Genomic DNA, 19,018 nt, shown 5'->3' with positions numbered 1-19,018 from the left:
ACAGTAGTGGCTGTTGCCTTTTTAGCTGATTTATACGAATGTTCGGTTCCTTCAGACAGAACTTATCCTGAGAAGTTCACAAAATGTTTATTATCAACTAAACTAAAGACATGAAACCCGCACAGGTAAGAGTTTTTCATTTGAAACGTTAGTTTTTATTAACTCTGGTTAAGTTAGTAGTAATGGTTACACAGCCAGCAGCAGGTTAGATCCCCACACAGGGACTTATAAACTAAGCTCCCACTGAACCAGAAGGTACCTGGAAAACAGAGCTGTACTACTGTAGCACTGAGTCATTAATTCACAAATCTCATCGCTGAATCGGCCGCACAAAGCCTGCAGTCCTGATGTCAGAGAGTCGGTGCAGACGTCCAGCGGCTCTCTGTACAATCAGATGGCTGAAAACAAGACTCGACAGCGTCAGCATCTGAAGGGAAAGTTAGTGCGTGGATTTCACCCCCAAAACTGATGAGGCTTTTCACTGGTGCTCCATCGGCACGGAGGGTAATACTTCAAATGTAAACATACTCTGGATCGCTACGGGTTACACCTGGGATGTGATTTAAGCATCATAAATAAGGTTCTGTAACAACGTTGTGCTCCAAGAGATGTGCCAGACCGTGTCTCCTTCATAGGCGTTAACCAGGTTAAAATGAGGAAGGGAACTTGAAGAAAGTTCTTGTTGTGGTAGAGGTGGTGTAATGAGATGGTGCAAATAAAGCATTTTTACCCCCATTTCAAGGGCTTTGTCTGAAACACGTAAAACCCTTTAATCATTTTGTTGTGACTCACTGAAGCCCTAAACAGTAACTAAATCTAATGACAACTTCAAATTATTTCAAATTTTCCCTTTTCTTTAACTGCTTATAAGTCAGTCAATGAAAATGAGGTTATTTTTAGATTTAATCTCAAGATGCACCGATCAACCTGAAAGAGTCCAGAAGCTACCGATTTTCCTTTTGATCTGCGGTGGTTGATCGTCAGGTCAAATCCAGAAAAATCGGATTTTCTTTCCCCCTCCCTCTTAATGCTTAAAAAGTAAGAACACCCTCTACTTTCAGTCTCTAACCAGCCTGGTGTTTGATGCACATTTATGATATAAATAAAAACCAGATGAAGATGGATAATAATTCGTTATCACAGTAGTGTGTCAGAATGTTGGATGCGATTTTTGGTATATTTTTTAAGTCTCTGTGTTTCATTCTGTTTAAATCAGTAATCTATCTGACCCGTAACACCCCCATCTGTTGTTTATCTTTAGTAACTGAGACGATAAAACAAACACAGACTGACGAGGACAGTGGTTTAAAGGTAAAGTAAGAAAAACGTGGAAATCTAGGTAATCGATATTATCGCAGTTTAGCAACAGTTATACAATTCCATATTTTCAGGACAACGTGAAGCACTAATTCAAAACTACTACCTCTATTATTGCACCAGCAGCAGGTTGTTATTCTGTAATGTTTTAGTCCTTAGAAAAAAATTGGCATCAGAAGGTCAGACCTCCAAGAAAACTGGAAATCGATATCGACCAGAAAGGTCTGATCGGTGCATCACTAATTCAAATAAACTTAAAATTTAATTTTGCAGCCAAAACCTAACATTAATTATTGATTTGTCCTTTTCTGATCCAATATAAAGTTTAAGAATGAGGGTAAAAATTTAGCAAAACCGATGCTTGATGGCAAAAAACTGAAGATTTAAAAAAACTGTTCAATCTGCAAAAAAAAAAGTTCACTTTTATTATGGATTATTCCATCAATGGCTAATACTAATGAACATTTTTTAATTTAGTGTTTTTTTGTTGTTGCAACATGACAGAAGGAAACCAGAAGATATTCCAACTTTCCATCCTAGAATTGGGAATAATTAAAACTTGGAGCTCTCTCGTTTCGTTTCTCTCAGTCAGGCACATCTCTGGGTTGGAAAACACTTCAGTCAGGCTGCTACTAACTTACAGGCCTGATCCAAACACACTTCATTTAACTCGACATTAAATAAGAGAACAGGCTCCTGACACTTAAACATAAACATTAAGACGCACACGTTTCATAATAATAAAAAACACTGAGATGCATTCACACGCTTGGATGTCCGGTGGAAACTAGAACGTCTGCTTCACCTTCAGTCATCAGGGTCCTTCATGTGGATCCAAAGCAAAGTGCACGACAGCAACAAAACGTACAGTCCTTCAGTCAGAGATGGGCGGACTTGGAGCGTTTCCTCGCCTTAAATGCAGCCGAGTTCATGTAGTGAAGATTTTGTGAGGTTTCACCCTCAGACATGAGACCTACTGTCCAGCTACAAAAAAAAAAAAAAATTCACGCTAAGGTTTTTTCTAATGGGTCATCTGGTAAACGTCCTTCAGATATTCTAAAACCCTGGCCTGGTTTAACAGATGTCGGACTAGGAAGATGTCACACTGGTCATTTGTTGTTTTACATCCATGAGAGACAATAAAACCAAGAGCCCAGCTGAGAGATGAAAGCTTACACTGCGGTGAGGAACAGGAGGAGGAAGAGTGTTGTTACTGGGAGCAGGTCTGAGCCTCGGGGTGGATCTCCCTCAACCCTCCATGCCAAAGTCCTCTGTGAACTTCTTCACCTTCAGCAGGTCTTCGGTGTTGACTGTAGGACGCGTCGTGGACAGAGAGCGCAACATGTCCGACTGCAGAGGAAGGGACAGAAGAAGATTTACTGCGACTTCCTGCAAAGATCTCACATCTACAGGTTTAGATGAACTAGAATATCTTTAAAAAGTTGATTTTACTGAATGAATACAAAGGAAACTCAATAGATCATTATTCACTATCACTGAGATTCACTTTGTTTTTCTAATTTATTGAGATACACCTTTAACTGCTTAGAACCAAATAACTGCAAAAATATTAGCAACCCAAAGAATCCTGTTAGAATAAACGTTTTTAATTGATATTAATCTAATTCATGCGCTTCTGTCTCCCTGCGGATCAAATATAGGATTTCCTGTCAGCCAGAAGCTACACAATGACGAGGATGTTAGAGGACCGCAGTCAAGAGTAGCGTCATAGGGTCACCGTGTGTCCACAACAACCATTAACACCATCTACAGGTCAACCAGGTGTTTGGGAGACAGGCATCTTCTCTGGTCTGAAAGAAAGGGTGAGAAGGTTGGGAACCTTTCATGCTCACTGAAATAAGGTGGAGGATCTGTGGTGCTGTGGGTCCGGTTCTCTACCAATGTCCATGGGAACCTTGTTGCAGCGCATTACATTGTGAAGTGCTTGAAATATGGGGACATTTTAAGTTTTTGGACTTTGGCAGAAATATGATTTTCTTAAATGGTTATAAAAGGGATCCACTCTTCTTCCATGTCCATCAGATATATTCCGATGCCGCTTAAAACCTGTGAAAGATGTGGGTTAGCAGTTAATTACACGGGTTCTGGTGCTGTCCAAAATATCTTTTAGACATTGAAAGACTGGAGGTAACAAAAGTATGATTTCCTTCGGCTCTCTTCTTGCTAGGAGGCTCATTCTTCTCTCCCTTCAAATTACTGTCACTGGGTCAGAGACGTTATGCGCCAACAACACCACTTGACTGTCCAGTTTCTTTTTTGGGTCAGTGAGTAAAAATCCTGTGGACTTGATGTCCGGTATTTTGGGAAAGGTGGACTGGGGGTAAAGTATGTCTGATGCTGTCTCTATGGTCCTTTTTGGTTAGTAAATTAGTTAAAATTCAGAATAAAAATGTTCTGAGATCAAGAAAAATTTGATTTCTGGGTTTTTCCATTGGGACAATTAGCCAAATTATTTGGTTAAACCAAAATAGTAACGGTTCAGAAATCAATCAGTCACCAGACCCAAAAACTGCAGAAAACCTTCAGGATGAACTGAAGAAAATTGAAATTGTGTAAAAGAAAGAAGAGTTTACTTTAAGGCTTTGTACACAAATTCTCTGGGCTGCCAGTTGAACCTCTACATATGCATGACGACACATAGAGGAAGACTCAAAGGCAGCTACTGAGAGCAGGGCCTATCCAGAGTAAATCTACCTTGCCGGTATGTTTAGTTTTGGAAAGATCTGCAGGTTCTAGGAACCCTCAGAGTTCTTGGAATGGTTTGGTGCAAAAACATCTTAAAAAAAGAGCTAAAGTTGAACATGAACCCTTTGAAAACAGAGGAGGTCCTACACCGCTGCAGTGTTCATGATGAAGGTGAGTTAGTAATAATGTTACAGATGGGAACCGGCTGCAGGGTTTTACTGAGTGTGACCGCGAGGATTCAGGTCTGAGCTGCCTGTGTTGTCGTTTCTCACCATGCAAACTATGGGCTCGAGTAGCTTATCACTAGGCACATCCATCCAGGTCATCTCTATGGCTGCAGGGTCTCCGGGGGAACACGGGGTCAAGAGGTCGTCCACCATCACCTGGGTGTTGCTTCGGGACGGACCACGAACCTGCAGGGAAAAAAGATGGGGAGCATTGGACCGGATCTCGAAATTACACGTTTATATATCCTTAGAAGGTCTAAACCTTTCAACGTTAAACCCGAGAGAACGCCGCTGTGGCGTCTGAGAGCCTCTCTTGTACCTTCTTAAAGTGGGTAGCCGACTGGACCTTCCTGACTGGCTGCATGAGAGCGTCCCGAACAATGATGCTGATGTCAGCGCCCGAGTAGCCGTCCGTTTTGCGCGCGAGCTCCCGCAGGTCGGCGTCGCTCAGGCTGTGCGGCGTGTTGCCAAGATGAAGTCGAAACATCTGGGACCGGGCCGGCTCCTCAGGAAGAGGGATGTAAATCCTCTTCTCAAATCTGACGCCACAGAAGACAAGGTTAACTGGACATTCAGCAGCGGGGAGGAAGTTTTCTGACATTTTAACACAACAATCAACCAAAAACTAAAATGAGCAGTGGATTAGCTGACAGTAACGAAATTTAAGAGAAAATGATTAAAACTAGAAGAGTAGTCATGTTCTTCTTGCAACAAACTACAAGAAGAATCTGGAGGTTTTCTTCAGCAGCACTGACTCAGTTTAACGGGTTCCTGCAGGAAATGTAAGACTTTTTTCTTTTTTTTTTTAGACCTTTCTGACCGAAATGAAAAATAAATGAATTGGTTTCATCCATACTGTTTGCTACAGTTTGTTCTTCTGCAGCTAGACTCATTCTCGCTTCTGTTTATTCTGCATGTTCCTCATTTTATCTTTAAACACTCTGTAGTAAACAAACTGATTAATACTTTATGTTGTTGCTCTCATCCATCCATCCATCCATCCGTAATTGATGATAAAAATGAACTCAAGAAGACTGAAATAGGAGCTCTAATGTGTTAACTTAAGGGTGTGCTCACTTTTTTATTTAGGATGTTTTTCCTTCCAACAGGTTTTTTGACTTTCAGTTAAATTGTACAGAAAACGAGTCACATTACAGGATTAAAAAGCTTTAAAACTATTTATAATCCACTACAAACCCTGCTGTTTTAAACAGGACTGCGTACAAACTTGAGATTTATTACTATTAGAGCTGAATTTACATTTGTGAATGTTTTTAATGATTAATTAGTTTTACCTTCCCTAACTTAGCTATAATTACATTGTCGAGGGTTGTTGTCTGAGTACTTCTAGACCTCAAATACAAATTACGTTATAATCTGTCTGGTTGTGTGATTCTAGCTAAAACGCTCTTACCTTCTGCGAATGGCAGCATCAAGCACCCAGGGGATGTTGGTAGCTCCAAGCACCAAAACGCCATCGTTGTTGTTGCCCACACCTAAACAAACAGACAGCTCGGGTTAATGTTGGTTTCAGATTATATGATGTCAGAAGGCATTAAAGATGCTGAGTAACTGCAGCTCATTGTGATTTTAGCTAAGATTAATGTTTAAACAACTAATAATCAAAAGGAGGATGGTGTCGCTCTGAAGTTATAAAGGTGGATTAACTTCTTCGTGCACAGCGTACAGTTTGTTGTCCTCATCAGACTGACCTTGCATCTGGACCAGAAACTCTGTCTTGATGCGGCGGGCCGCCTCGCTCTCGTTCTCGTTCCTGGAGCCGCACAGCGAGTCCACCTCGTCGATGAAGATGATGGAGGGCTTGTGCTGGCGAGCGAGGTCAAACAGGTTTTTCACCAGTCTGACGGAGAGGGACGAAGGGAAACAAATATTCAGTTACTGCTGTTAATCCAACCGTCTTCATCAGACAGCAGCCATTCCTGTAGCACAAAACGTACTTCTCACTCTCTCCCAGCCACTTGGACATGAGATCTGAGGAGGACACAGAGAAGAACGTAGAGTTGTTGGCCTCGGTGGCCACAGCCTTGGCCAGGTAGGACTTCCCCGTTCCTGGAGGACCAAACAGCAGGATGCCCCTCCAAGGAGTCCGCTTGCCTGAGAGCAAAGAGAAGCTGCAGTGAAGTCAGCCATTCTGATGGAACCAGGAAAATACAAATCATCAAGATTTCAGATCATATTTGAAGATTTTGAATCCACTGAAGTGTTACTGAGGATGCTATAGAAACAGAGTTGAATGATGGGGTGTCCAATCAGAGGGAAGATCAGTACCTGTGAAGAGGTGCGGGAATTTAATGGGCAGGATAACGGCTTCCTTCAAAGCTTCCTTGGCTCCCTCCAGTCCAGCAACATCATTCCACCGAACATTGGGCTTCTCCATCACGATGGCACCTGAACACACAAAACATGATGAAGATGACGCACCTGGAGATGTAAAAAAGTAATTACAAAATATTCACAATCAAAAATCTATCAATAAATAAAAGTGTGGAAGAATTGCCACACCAGAACAGCGGTCATCATTACTGGTTCCCAGAACACCAACATCTACACCCACCTGTGATCTATTTACAAGCTGACGGCGACATTTAGCCCACCTAAACGTTCAGCAACGTTCTTACATCTGAAGCAGCTCTTAATCTGAAGAAACTTTACACAAAGTTACGACTGATTTTAAATTCAAACAGCAACATTTTCCAGGTTAATAGAGATCTCAGTCCAGTTTGGCTCAATTGAAAGAATAACGTTAACATTTCTGGAGTTCTACCGTAATATGAAATGTAAAAATGATAGTATTAAAATATAAATATTAGAAATACTAATATTGTTCTGTATTATAATCTTAATGTCCAGACCTAGAAATACTTCAGTAAAATGCCATCATTTCATTGACTGCATAGGAACCCTACTCAGACCGCAATCCTTCCTGCATGATGAAGGTCTTTCCTGGAAAATAACTTCTCCAGTCAGACCAGCAGAGTTTTCCCAAGTCATTTTAATACGTGTTTAAACTTTGACCCTAGATGGATCCTGACAAAGGTGTAATTATTACGACAAGTGCATGTTTGATAATTGCAGTTACTGGACCTCATATATACGAGTAAGCCAAAGACCAGCATGTTAATTTCACTGCAAAACACAGAAAAACTAAAACATATCAGCATGAAGAAACTAACAGCACTGAATTTTCTGTTTTAAAGTATTGGCTTAATAAAGTTAAAATACTTGGAGCTGGTCACAAAGCGACATCAGTAAAGGTGTATGAGCCTCTATGGGGGCCCAGTCGGCAGATCCAATATTAAACCTCAGGATTGATTTGGTAGATGAACCAAAAAATCACATCGGGGTGACTCTGATCTTTTACAAGTAATAATGATCTTATTCTGAAGGTAATAGAGAAAAAAGACTGAAACACATGATTTGTCATGCTCTACTGTCCTTTTTCCTTTATCCATGCCTGGAACGTAATAAAAAGAAACAGATTTCTAGTTTTTTTAAGGAAGCACAGAAACCCTGTGAGGTGGTGGCTTGATTTTGCCAGGTTAATGCATCTGCAGTCAGCTCAACATGGTTTGTATTTCTCTGAGTGACCCAGTTTGAGGTTAGACATGACATCTCTGCCAGTCGACTGACCCATAAGTTGCTCCTGCAGCTTCTTCTTCTCTGGGTTTTCACCCTCACTGTCGCTGTCGCTCCTTAAAACAAACAGAAAACACGGTTACCTCAAAGCCGTGGACAGTTCCAGCGCCTTGTAAAGGTTTTCATATCCCATAAACGTCTCCACATTTTACGTTACAAACACAAACTTTAACATATTTATTGTGATTTTTATGTGAAACACCAACACAAAGCTGTGCATAACTGTGAAACAGATACATGGTTATCAACCTTTACCAAATAAATATCCAAAATGTGTTGCATGCCTTTGTTTTCAGCGCTCTGGGTCAATACTTTGTAGAACCACTTGTCTTTTGAGGTTTGTTTCCCCCCAGCTACGCACGTCTAGAGACGAAGATTTCCCCCATTCTTCTTCGCAAAACAGCTCAAGCTTCTTCTTATTGGATGGAAAGCAACAGCGAACATCAATTTTCAAGTCCTGCCACAGAGTCTGATTTGAATTTATATCCGGACTTTGACTGGGCCATTGTACCACATGAATATGCTTTGATTTAAACCATGTCCACTGTAGCTGCAGCTGTTTGTTCAGGGTCGCTGTCCTGCTGGAAGGTGAACCTCCAACATCCAATCATCTTCTTACCAACTCTAAGCAAGTTCCCTGTCACTGCTGAAGAACAGCATCCCCACAGCATGATGCCGCCACCACCATGTTTTAACATGGGGATGGTGATTTCAGGATGGGGCGCAGTCTTAGTTTTCCAATGAGATTCTTTTTAAATCTGCCCACCACAGATTCTTCCACCAGAGCTGTGGATCTCTGCAGCTCCTCCTGAGTTACCATGGGCCTTTTAGGTGTTTCTGCAGATTGCAGTCAGTTTAGGTAAACAGCCATATCCTGCTGGGTTTGCAACTGTTTTCATTTTAAGATGATGGGTTGAACAGAGCTCTGCGAGATGTTTAAAGCTTGGGATATTTTCTCTTTTTTTCATAAAGGAAATAAAAGCATTTCACAAACACTAGTGTGTTCAATAAATAAAAAATAAAAACTATTATAAAGACAGCTTTAAATGTCTCCACAACTTTCCCTCTGGCCTGTCTGCTGGGTTCCTTGATCTTCATGAAGCTGTTTGTTCTCCACAAAACCTCAGAGACCTCCATAGACCAACTGTTTTCCTAATGAGATTGAGTTATACACAGACGTACTCTGTTCGGTGACTTCTGAAGGAAACTGATTCATTAAGGGGGCTGAAAACAAATGTATGTCACAATTTTAAGATCTTTATTAGTATATTTTAAAACCACATCACAATTTAAAGCTACTTTGTGTTGGTCTAACACATAACATTTAAATAAATTTAACTGACGTTTGTGGTTCTAATTTGACAAAGTGTGAAAAAGTTAAGGTGTGAACTCTTTTGTAAAGTACTGTGAACAAGAGAGAGACATCATACTTGTCATTGCTCTGTGCCTCCTTGACGGGCTTCTTGCCCTGTTTGTCTTTATTCTTCAGGTAGTCCTTCAGTTTCTCTGCTCTGTCCAAGTACTGCATACACTTGGCTCGTATGCTCTCCTTCGCCTTGTCGCTGTGGGCCTCATCTGGACACCATGAATGTCACACAGCAACGTGAACGAAACAACACCCACAAAGACCAGCAAACTGTCGCGATGCAGTACTTACATTTGATGGCATGCAGGAAGTATTCCACAGCATGCTGGTACAATCGCAAAGCCTCTTCATAATTCTTGGCCTTGTCTTCCTCTGTGGCTTTGGTGACAAGATCAATCGCTTTCTGCAGCAGATGCAGGCATATAAGTTACTACACTTCCTCAAACTACTTTTGAGGAGTTTATATCATACCCCATTTCCACTTTGGCTATAATTGTTTGAGCCTCTTAATTTTTACAACATCTGAGTAGTTATGATTCCTGATCTACCCGCAGTAATTACCAGTGACCTCCTAATGGTAGAGTCCCATTAGATCATTACCACACTGTAAACTATGAGTAGATCATTGGACATTTCCTTAACCCAGTGATATCCAGTTCAGGTCATGGAGGGCTGGAGTCCTGCATGTTTTGCATGTTTCCTGGTTCACTGCTTGGTGTTACATTCCCTGGTGTTGCAGGAGATGAACGGGGAGAACAGAACTTACCCTGAAATAGCTGAGTTGGATAAGCAAATGAATCTATGACATACCAGGCCTGAACAATTGTCAGAGAAGACCTGAAGATGTGTTGGAGGAGCCCTGAGACCAAAACTGCAAAAGGTATAAAGTAGCAAGGAACCAGAAGGCAGCAGCAAGCAAAACAACAAAGGTTCTGTTTAAACATCCATCCTTTCATGTTCTCGACCTACTTCCCTGTGCAGGGTGGCTGGTACCCATCTGCAGTTGTCAATGGGCAGGTGGGCTACACCGTGGACAAGTAACCACGGCAACACAGACACATACAGGACAGACAACCATCCATTCACAATCTCACACCTAAAAACAAGTTAAATTAGGGACCTACAGTCCTACATCAAAACAAACCTATCAGGGATTTATATGTTCAGTTTATCAATTGTTTTTGCGGTGATATTCTATGACTAGGGTTACATGGTGACCGTGGCACTGTTGCCTCACAACAAGAAGGTTCTGGGTTTGGATCCCAGCTGGTGCCTTCTGAGTTATATTGCTTTATTTCCAGTAAATGCATGAGTTTCTTCCCAGAGTCCAAAGACTACTCTGATCTCCACTTCGGTGTTAATGTGCAACTCAGGGTGTATCCTTCACTCCAGTCTGCTGACTGCTGGGATAGGATCCATCTTAGTATTGACAACTGTTAGCTGGATTTCAAAACTAAAATGCACCATTTTACTCCGTTAGCCTAGCTAACATGTAGTTACTGTTATTAAATACAGGTTTAGACTTAGCATCTTTCAACATTTATATCCTTCTACCACATAATTATCTACAGCATTCCCAGCACAGGGTTCCTGGTGGTGTGAGACATATCCCTAATAGATTTTGGTCCATATTGACATAATAGCCTCACACAGTTGCTGCAGATTTGTTAGCTAGACTTGCATGACGTAAATCTCCTGATCTCATGTGAAGTCAGCTCAACAAACCGGTGTAAGATGATCTGGGCTCTGTGACATGGTGTATTTTACTGTTGGTGGTATCCATCAGAAGATGGGTACACTAGTCAAAAGGGGACTGGCAAGATCAGAAATATTCAGGTTGGCTGTTGCATACATTCAATGGTTGGTACTAAGAGGTGCAAACGTTACCAAGAAAATATGCTCCACACCATTATACCTGGCTGAGCTGTTTTTACAAGGCCAGATGAAACTAAACTTTCCTTTCATTTATACCAAATTCTGACTGCACCATCTGAAGGCCTCCGATGAAATAGACTCATCTTACCAGGCAACAATTTTCCAAACAGTTATTGTTTCATTTTAGCAAACCTCTGTGGATTGTAGCATCAGTTTCTCTGATCTTAGACAGATGTGGAACCCAGTGTGGTGTTCTGCTGCCGTAGCCCAACTACTTCAAGGAGTGACATGTGAGTTCAGAGATGGTATTCTGAATAGTCTTTGTAATCAAGTGGTTATTTGGGCTACTCTCACCTTTCTATAAACTCAATCTAGTCTGCCCCTTCTCTACTGACATCAACCAAGCATTTTCGTCTACACAACTGCCACTTATCGGATATTTTCTCTGTAAACCTCGGAACTGGTCATGTTTGAAAGTAGATCAGCAGTTTCTGAAACACTTAGACCAACCTGTCTGACACCAACAACCATCCCACATTCAAAGTCACACTGAACCCAAGAATGAAGAATAAAGTAACTTCAACAAGTCATCCTAAAAACGTTTAAAAGCCCAAATGCAATGAATTGCAGCCATATGACTGGCTGATTCCCTATTTGTGTTAAACAACTTGACAGGTGTACCTAATAAAGTGGCTGTGAGTTTAGAGTTGCACATTAACAGCAAAACCATGTAGTTTAAAAGAGGGACTGATCATAACAAGCCAGCAGCAAACACTTGAGTTAAATATAATTTTACCAAAACCCAGAATCCTCAAATTCATTTTGTGGGAGATAACGCATACATTTGTCTCCCCTTAACAATAAATGTCATGTAAAAAACACAAATTTCGAGCTCTTCGTGTTCTGCTACTACAAATTAATTTTTCACAACTTCTTTGTGGTACCAGGTTGTTGACACATTGGTCAAACATGTTGAATGTGAGAAACATAAAACATAGCAAAGCTGTTGAACAGTTTTTGAGCCTTAAATTACAGCAACAAATTATTTTTAATAACTATATTATAAACGTTTTTCGGGAACATCAATAGTAATAAATATATACTTAAAATACGTATTTAGGGTGGGCAGCATTTAAGTGGTCTTTAGTTTTGGTTTTGATCAAGAAAAACGACTTGTAAAATCTTGACTTCATCCTAAATAGTTTAAATACTTAGATGAACCTATAAAAGACGTGAAGAAAACCGCTCAGTGTTTTCAGTGTTGTTAAAAACCGCTCAGATTGGTTAAAGCTCAATGATTAGCTTTGTGAACCAATGCCAGCACTACTAGCTAACGTTGAAACGTACCTGTAATGTTGACGTTGTCATTTCATCTCACTTTCCGGATCTCCGCCCACAGCTTTATCTTCTTATGCCTCTACAAAGGTGGATACTTTTGTAAATGTGTGTTTGCAACTGTAGTTTTTAGGGTAAATTGGCCGTTGGTAACATGACAGAACAGCGGCTAAAAAGTTAGCAACAACACTGCAACTTCCGTCAAACTGGCTGATACGAGGAGAACTTCCGGTTGAAGGTTCCATAGAAGAAGACTCCAAACAAAGGCGCGCATGCATGTATGCGCATATATATATATATATGTGTGTATATATATATATATATATGTGTGTATATATATATATATATATATATATATATATGTATATATAATATTAAATAAAATATAAATAAATTTTAGAAACTCTTATTTCATGGTTTTTTTATGTTTATGACTATTTACATGGTACGTAGATTCCCACTGGAGGCATCGAAACAAAAGAGAATGCCAAGAGAGCAAAGCAGTCATCACAGCAAAGGGTCGCTATTCTAAATCTAAAATATAAAAATGTTTAGTTATTTCACACTTTTTGTTTACTACATAATTCCATGTTTTCCTTCACTGTTTTGTTGTCTTTGCTGAGAATTTACAATGTAAATTGTCATGAAAATAAAGAGACCCATTATGTGAGTGTCTAAAACTTTTGACCAGTACTGTGTGGAGAGATCTTTTTTTAAATTTGAAGACAGATTACATACGGTATTGTAAAATCAATCTGCCAACGTCTGTTGCAGTTCAGTGTAATTTAGTTACTGCCATCTAGTGGTGAACCCAGGATACTACACTCAACTTTAAACGCTGTGATCAGTTTCACAGGAATACGAAAATACAAGCCTGTAGAGAAATAACACAGATAAATCTTAAAAAAGAATTGAATATTGCGTAAAAATGTAATATTTTTTGCCAGCCTTTTCAGAAAGTGAAACGGTTATTTTATAGATATATTTCACATAGAGAAAAATATTTCAAGCTTTTATTCCTTGTAGTTTTGATGATTATGCCTTACAGGTAAAGAAAACCCTGTATTCAGTGTCTCAGAAAATTAGAGTATCACATTAGACCAATCAAAAAATGGTGTTTTAAGCACAAATGCAAAAAGCGCAATGGTTGGACTCATCTTCCTTTTGAAAACAGCCCATAGATTTTCTATGTGGTTCAGGTCCGGAAAGTTTGTTGGTCAATCAAGAACAGGAATACCATGGTCATTAATCGGGAGAGCTGCAAAGCTCAGGTGGGAGAATATGTCAAACGGACAACTAACAGTCATGCGCTCCATAAATCTGGCCTTTATGAAAGAGTAACAAGAATAAAGTTGAAAGAAACTCATGAGAAGTTTTGTTTACATTTTGCCACAAGCCAATCAATGACACATTATGTGGAATAATGTACTAAGATGAGACCAAAAGGGAACTTGTAAATGTGAACACATTCAAGGGGTTCAAGGTCTGTAGTGTATGTATGAGCAGCCTCTCACAGTGTCCAGTGAGCTTCTGATAAAACTAAATAACTGAAGTCACACAAGAGACGTGTCAGATGAAGGAACCCCAATTAAAAAGTTATATCCAAACCATTAGAAAACGACACAAAAATATTGAATTTACAACAGTTTTATTAATAGATATTTACACATTAGGCTACTACATTGGTATTGTACAATGTATACTGAAGGATATCTAAAATACTTTGCATATAACAAGTTTTTGCAGCAGCACTGTAATTTTTCAGTTTAATGATTGTGTGGGACGCAAGCTGCCACAGATAATACCTTTGGTTCAATAAAACCCTTTCTTTGAAGCGTTAATTTGCATAGACAGGAATGCCATGATTTCATAAGAGAAAAAAAAGGAAGAAGGTTAAAGGTTTACATTCAAAGCTTTAAAGGGGTCTGCCAGGTGAGTGCATCAATTCAAAACTGGACAACCTGAAGCTTTTTGAGTTAATTAACATAATTAAAATCAGGTCACAGTTACACAAGCAGACATAAGATAAACAGCTTAACAAACAATCTTTACTATATCTGCAAATGTAGCAGGAATTCATTAATATTGAACAGAATAAGGGAAGTGAAGTAGAGTCTACTTTTGCTTAAAAACAGTTAACATTAAATTTACTTTGAAAATGGCTTAAAAATTTAAAAGGAACTAGACAACAATGTGATTTCACTCTCATTAAAAAAAATGTCCTACAGTGCGGAGGTCATTCAGGCCGGAATGACCTTATTCCGACAAGAGAGGGTTATATTGCTTTCTTGCGGTGCACAGTCAGTGGACACAATGGGACATTGTCTGCGGTCTAAAAGAACCAAGGCTTCACTGAGCCCCCTCTTCTGCAAACATGAAACAGTTTTAGAGGATGCCTGTGGGTAAATTACAATCATACTGAATTCATAAATTAATACATTTTAAAAATCAGCAAACCTTGCCATTGTTTAGGATATTTCCAAAACTTTTTTAACCACATCTCACTGACATTAGCATGTGGAGTTTCCTCACTTGTCATAATTCACAGACTTAAGGACAACAAGTATAGATTTATTGTAACATTTCTGTTATATTTTTGCACTTCTTTGTTTTTTTTAATGTCATATTTTCCTAATTTTATCTGCCTTTTAAATTGAGGACTGGTATCTAAATTAAACCTACCTTTAAGCAGGACTAGCCAAGTTTAAGTGATCATCTTTAATGCTAGGCTAGGCTAGTTCTACTTGAAGTTAGGGTTATATAAGGTCTAGCCTAATAATAGTGACAAAAATCTCTGATGCAAATACATCATTTATAGTTCTGCTAAAAACTAAACTCATTTTTAACAGGAATATCTTAGCCTAGCCTACTTGAAAATCTCTGATGCTAGGTTAGACTAGTCCTGCTAGCAGTTAAAGCTAGCTTCTAGCAGAACTAGCCTTACCAAGTTGTGATAACAGGCTTATGTTAGGCTTGGCTGACACTACAATATCATTAGGACTGACTTTGTTACAACCTACAAGGAATATATATGACAGCTTTTAAAACTTTTATGGTTTTGATGAAAATGTACATCCCATTAATCAGTAAAAGTCCTGCTAAAAGCTAAAGCTAGCTTCTAGTAGGACTAGCCTAGCCTAGAATAATGTTAGGTAACTTTATATACTCTACCTAACGTAAGTAAAGAAAAGCTATGTTTCAAGATAATTTAACAGGCTAGCAAATGATCTGTATTTAATTTTCACAGTTAGGATCATCTGTAGTCAATAGCTTGTTCAGTATCAGTTTTTCTGTGGCATTTATAGCATCAATAAAAATAAAAAAAAATTATTTTGAAAAACAAGTTTTTTTTCCAACAACGACATGAAGACAGTGAGATGAGATTTTGTTAATTTGATTACTTATTTTGATGTGAGAGGATACTTTTAATCGGAATATAAAAAATGTAACATGGCTCAAAACTGAAACATTTCCAACGTAAAGCTGAACAGTTAATGAAAAATGTCACTTGCTTTAGGGTGACTACTTCTAAAAACTACATATCATTAAGTAGATTTTTTTGTGTTAAATTTAAAACATTTGCCATTATTCGCTGAAGATTGGTAGTGTGTAACAAGATTACAAATCTTGGAAAACTTTCATATTTTGCAAACTTAGAAAATAAGGGCTTGTGTTAATCCTCTTTGTTGAGGCAAAGTAAAGAAAAGTCTAAAATAAGTTTATGGAAGTACAAAGCAGCTCTTAACGCACATTCATATCTCTGTCAAGTGATGGCAAGCCTTTTTGACAAGTCCTTATACCATCTCTTACTGGACAGTGGTAGTTAGGAAGGAAACGAGAACAAGTAATTTTTTCCAACTTGAATAAGTAAATAGAAAGGGAAAAATATGTAGAATTGTAGGTGAAGGATAGGAAGTAAAAAAAAAAGACATTATCTGATATAAAGTTTATTATCAGACATTCATGCTATCATGGGAAAGATATATATGTATAAAACACAGTAACATGGTTTATCAGAGTAATACTATTGCTTGATCAAAGCTTTAAATCTGTTATTATATGAAGTATAAAAGGAAACATTATAAAGAGTGTCTGTGACTACAAGTTAAAGGCACGGTTGGCGATCCTGATTACAAATAGTAGTTTGGGATAATGTGCAGACACACCATGTCTAGCCAATAGAAGCGAGTAGTAAGGAGACACAGTCACACAACTTGTCCCTCATTCGCACTGTCTCTGCTCAAGTAACTGCACTGAGTCTAAAACAGCTTCCTAACACAGGCGGACACAAAGACAAACAAGTTCAAAAAGAGCCTAGATGTATGGGAAGGCTGTTATGGAATGATAGGCAGAGTAAAAACAGGGAGAATGGACCAGAATGTGCTTAACTCTGTGTTTGTATCTACAAAAGCACTCCTGACTTTTTTCAGTAAAACCTTTAGAGTGTTGTAGACTCTTAAGTACATCGTTCACCACATCATATCGTTGTAACAAGGTTTAAACATTTCTCTGTGGAATGTTATGAGATTGTTAAACTCCTACTTTTTGCACATTGAAGTAGCTTCCTAAATTCTCTCGACCTGAAGCGAAACGCTCCTTCCTTTTACACCAACTTTGCAGCGCAGATGATTACGAGAGGCTGAATGGGAGCTGGAAGGCACATTTTTGAGACAATCAACAAAAACGACTCCTGCTTTAAACTTCCCCTGCAGCGCCAGCACAAGCTTAGCTTCAACCATAAGTCTAGAAACTGGAAAAAAACCAAAAAACCAAAATCAACTGTAAAAAGAAATCCTTCTGTTTGTACTGAAATCAGTCGGCCGCTTCACGTCAGAAGGCCCATGCGGGTAAGCTTGGCTGACAGGAAGGAGTGGAGGACAAACACCACCGGCTTTGGACCCGAGTGGAGGTCGAACACCTGCGGGGAGGACGGAGGAAGGAAGGCAGTGAGTAAGAAGTTAAAATAACCAACAAAAGACAAACATGGGACAAAGAACGGGATGTTAAAGTACGATGTGCCTTTAATAACAGGTCATCTGTTCTGAAATGAGCTACTTTTGTCAGCAAATATATTAGCATGTTGTTTAAGTTCCACTTTAACACAAAGGTTACATGTTCTGCGATTTATTACAAAGAATCTTAAACACTTTATTCCAATCATTCCCATCAACAAGGCTCCATACAACATGGGAGAGAATGGGAAAATCATTATACACCAGTAGAAGGAGTCTAGGTAGGTTTTCAACCACATGAAACATAATTAAAATCTCATTTTATGTGAATCAAATCACAAATTGCAGAAGAATAAAAACAGAAAACTACAAACAGAAACAAAACATAAAAACATGTTTTTTTTATTTACCAAATTCTATAATAATTTTAAAATCTGAAACCATTTTTGTAAAACGCAAATATTTGTACAATATATTAAAATCCTTTTAATAAGTAAAAGTTGGTTTTATGTCCAGTCCAGTCCAAGTGATTGAGAACAAACTAACAAACTTCTAAAGAATGTTCTACGCTGTCCAAGAAATGAAATTCCCATAGTCATCGTCGACCGACTCAAATCTGAAATGTTTATAGTCTGTCGGGTACGAAGCAGTTTATTCTGCAGGAGGCCTGGATTGTTGTAAGACCACGCAGGAAACTGTCTGATGTTCGAACACATCATCAGTCTGTCAGCACTTCATCAACACCTCCGTACAACTGGAGAGAGATTATTGCTGATGTTTTATTTTAATTTCTAATTACTCTTTGCAAACAGATTACCACGCTACCATGAAAAGGAAAATCCCAGGCGATTTCTTTTGTAACGGCAGAGGGAAATGTAAGCAATAAGAGAACGTACTGTGAAGACACAGTCTTATTGTCTTCTGATGTTTTCTTTAGATCAAGGACCACACAAAGCGGTCATAAATCAGTCATCGCTTCTGTCTGAGCCTTTCTACAGAGATGAGTGAAAACAGAGAGCCGGGGAAGTGAAGTTTATCCAAATCTGATGTATTATTGTAAACAGTAAAGCAATGGAAACATGACAGAGGGGTTCGAAATCTGATCTGTGCTTCTGCAAAATAATAAAATAATGTTTCTGACATCATTTGCTGTCATTCGTGGGTTAGATTAAGTCTAATAATGTTACCTTTACAAATAGCAAAATTAAGAGTCTGCTAAATGAAGTTATCATTTATTTGTTTATTATATTTTAGTTAAGTCTTTGTTTAAATGCTTTTTTACAGCTTAGTAAGTAAATAACCTTCCCCTTTTTGTGTCAAAAGGAAATAAAACGGCAGTAAGCAGAGAATTGACTTCTTCTCTTATTACCAGTTCTTGGTGTCTTGTGGGATTTTGTTGAGTCATGAGTGAGTTGAGGGGAGGGTTTTGTGCTATTCTGTCTTATTTTTCTTTGCACAACTTGCACCACTGTATTTCAGTGTATTGGCTGAAATTTCCATGTTAGTAAGATTAGGCATGCTCCCTAATCTTCCTGCACTGTAAGCTACAGATTAATGTTTTATAGGATCTAAAAATGGTTTTA

At 38.9% G+C, this 19,018-nt stretch overlaps 2 protein-coding genes across 3 annotated transcripts in view; both read right to left on the bottom strand.

Moving 5' to 3' along the window:
* Positions 1–132: 132 nt before the first annotated feature.
* Positions 133–12,708, bottom strand: vps4a (vacuolar protein sorting 4 homolog A). Of its 2 annotated transcripts, XR_007035901.1 has the most exons (12): positions 12,496–12,708; positions 9,565–9,676; positions 9,338–9,482; positions 7,902–7,963; positions 6,540–6,659; positions 6,209–6,365; positions 5,963–6,111; positions 5,665–5,746; positions 4,570–4,789; positions 4,296–4,436; positions 2,494–2,667; positions 133–2,301 (listed from the first exon to the last, which is right to left on the bottom strand). XR_007035901.1 is itself a non-coding variant. In XM_047350806.1 (11 exons), exons 1-11 carry the CDS (start codon positions 12,514–12,516, stop codon positions 2,566–2,568), a joined length of 1,311 nt encoding a protein of 436 aa, XP_047206762.1. In that variant the 5' UTR covers positions 12,517–12,708; the 3' UTR covers positions 133–2,565. The 2 variants fall into 2 exon arrangements, 1 of the variants encoding a protein (XP_047206762.1); XM_047350806.1 differs by having other exon boundaries at positions 133–2,667.
* Positions 12,709–14,114: 1,406 nt separating this feature from the next.
* Positions 14,115–19,018, bottom strand: part of sntb2 (syntrophin, beta 2) — a 42,197-nt gene continuing 37,293 nt past the window's right edge. Inside the window, exon 7 of the mRNA XM_047346464.1 lies at positions 14,115–17,401. Within this exon, the coding sequence (XP_047202420.1) occupies positions 17,309–17,401 (93 nt within the window). The 3' untranslated portion in view covers positions 14,115–17,308. The remainder of the gene's footprint in view (positions 17,402–19,018) is intronic.

Source organism: Girardinichthys multiradiatus, chromosome 2 (assembly GCF_021462225.1).
Source record: "Girardinichthys multiradiatus isolate DD_20200921_A chromosome 2, DD_fGirMul_XY1, whole genome shotgun sequence".
Lineage (NCBI taxonomy): Eukaryota > Metazoa > Chordata > Actinopteri > Cyprinodontiformes > Goodeidae > Girardinichthys > Girardinichthys multiradiatus.
This window is presented reverse-complemented; position numbering and strand designations above follow the sequence as displayed.

Coding starts and splice junctions, on each gene's coding strand:
- vps4a (XM_047350806.1), bottom strand. CDS start 12,516: ATGACAACGTCAACATTACAG. Junction 9,483..9,564: donor CTTCCTGCATGCCATCAAAT/GTAAGTACTGCA, acceptor CATGGTGTCCAG/ATGAGGCCCACAGCGACAAG. Junction 4,437..4,569: donor CGGCTACCCACTTTAAGAAG/GTACAAGAGAGG, acceptor TTTTCCCTGCAG/GTTCGTGGTCCGTCCCGAAG.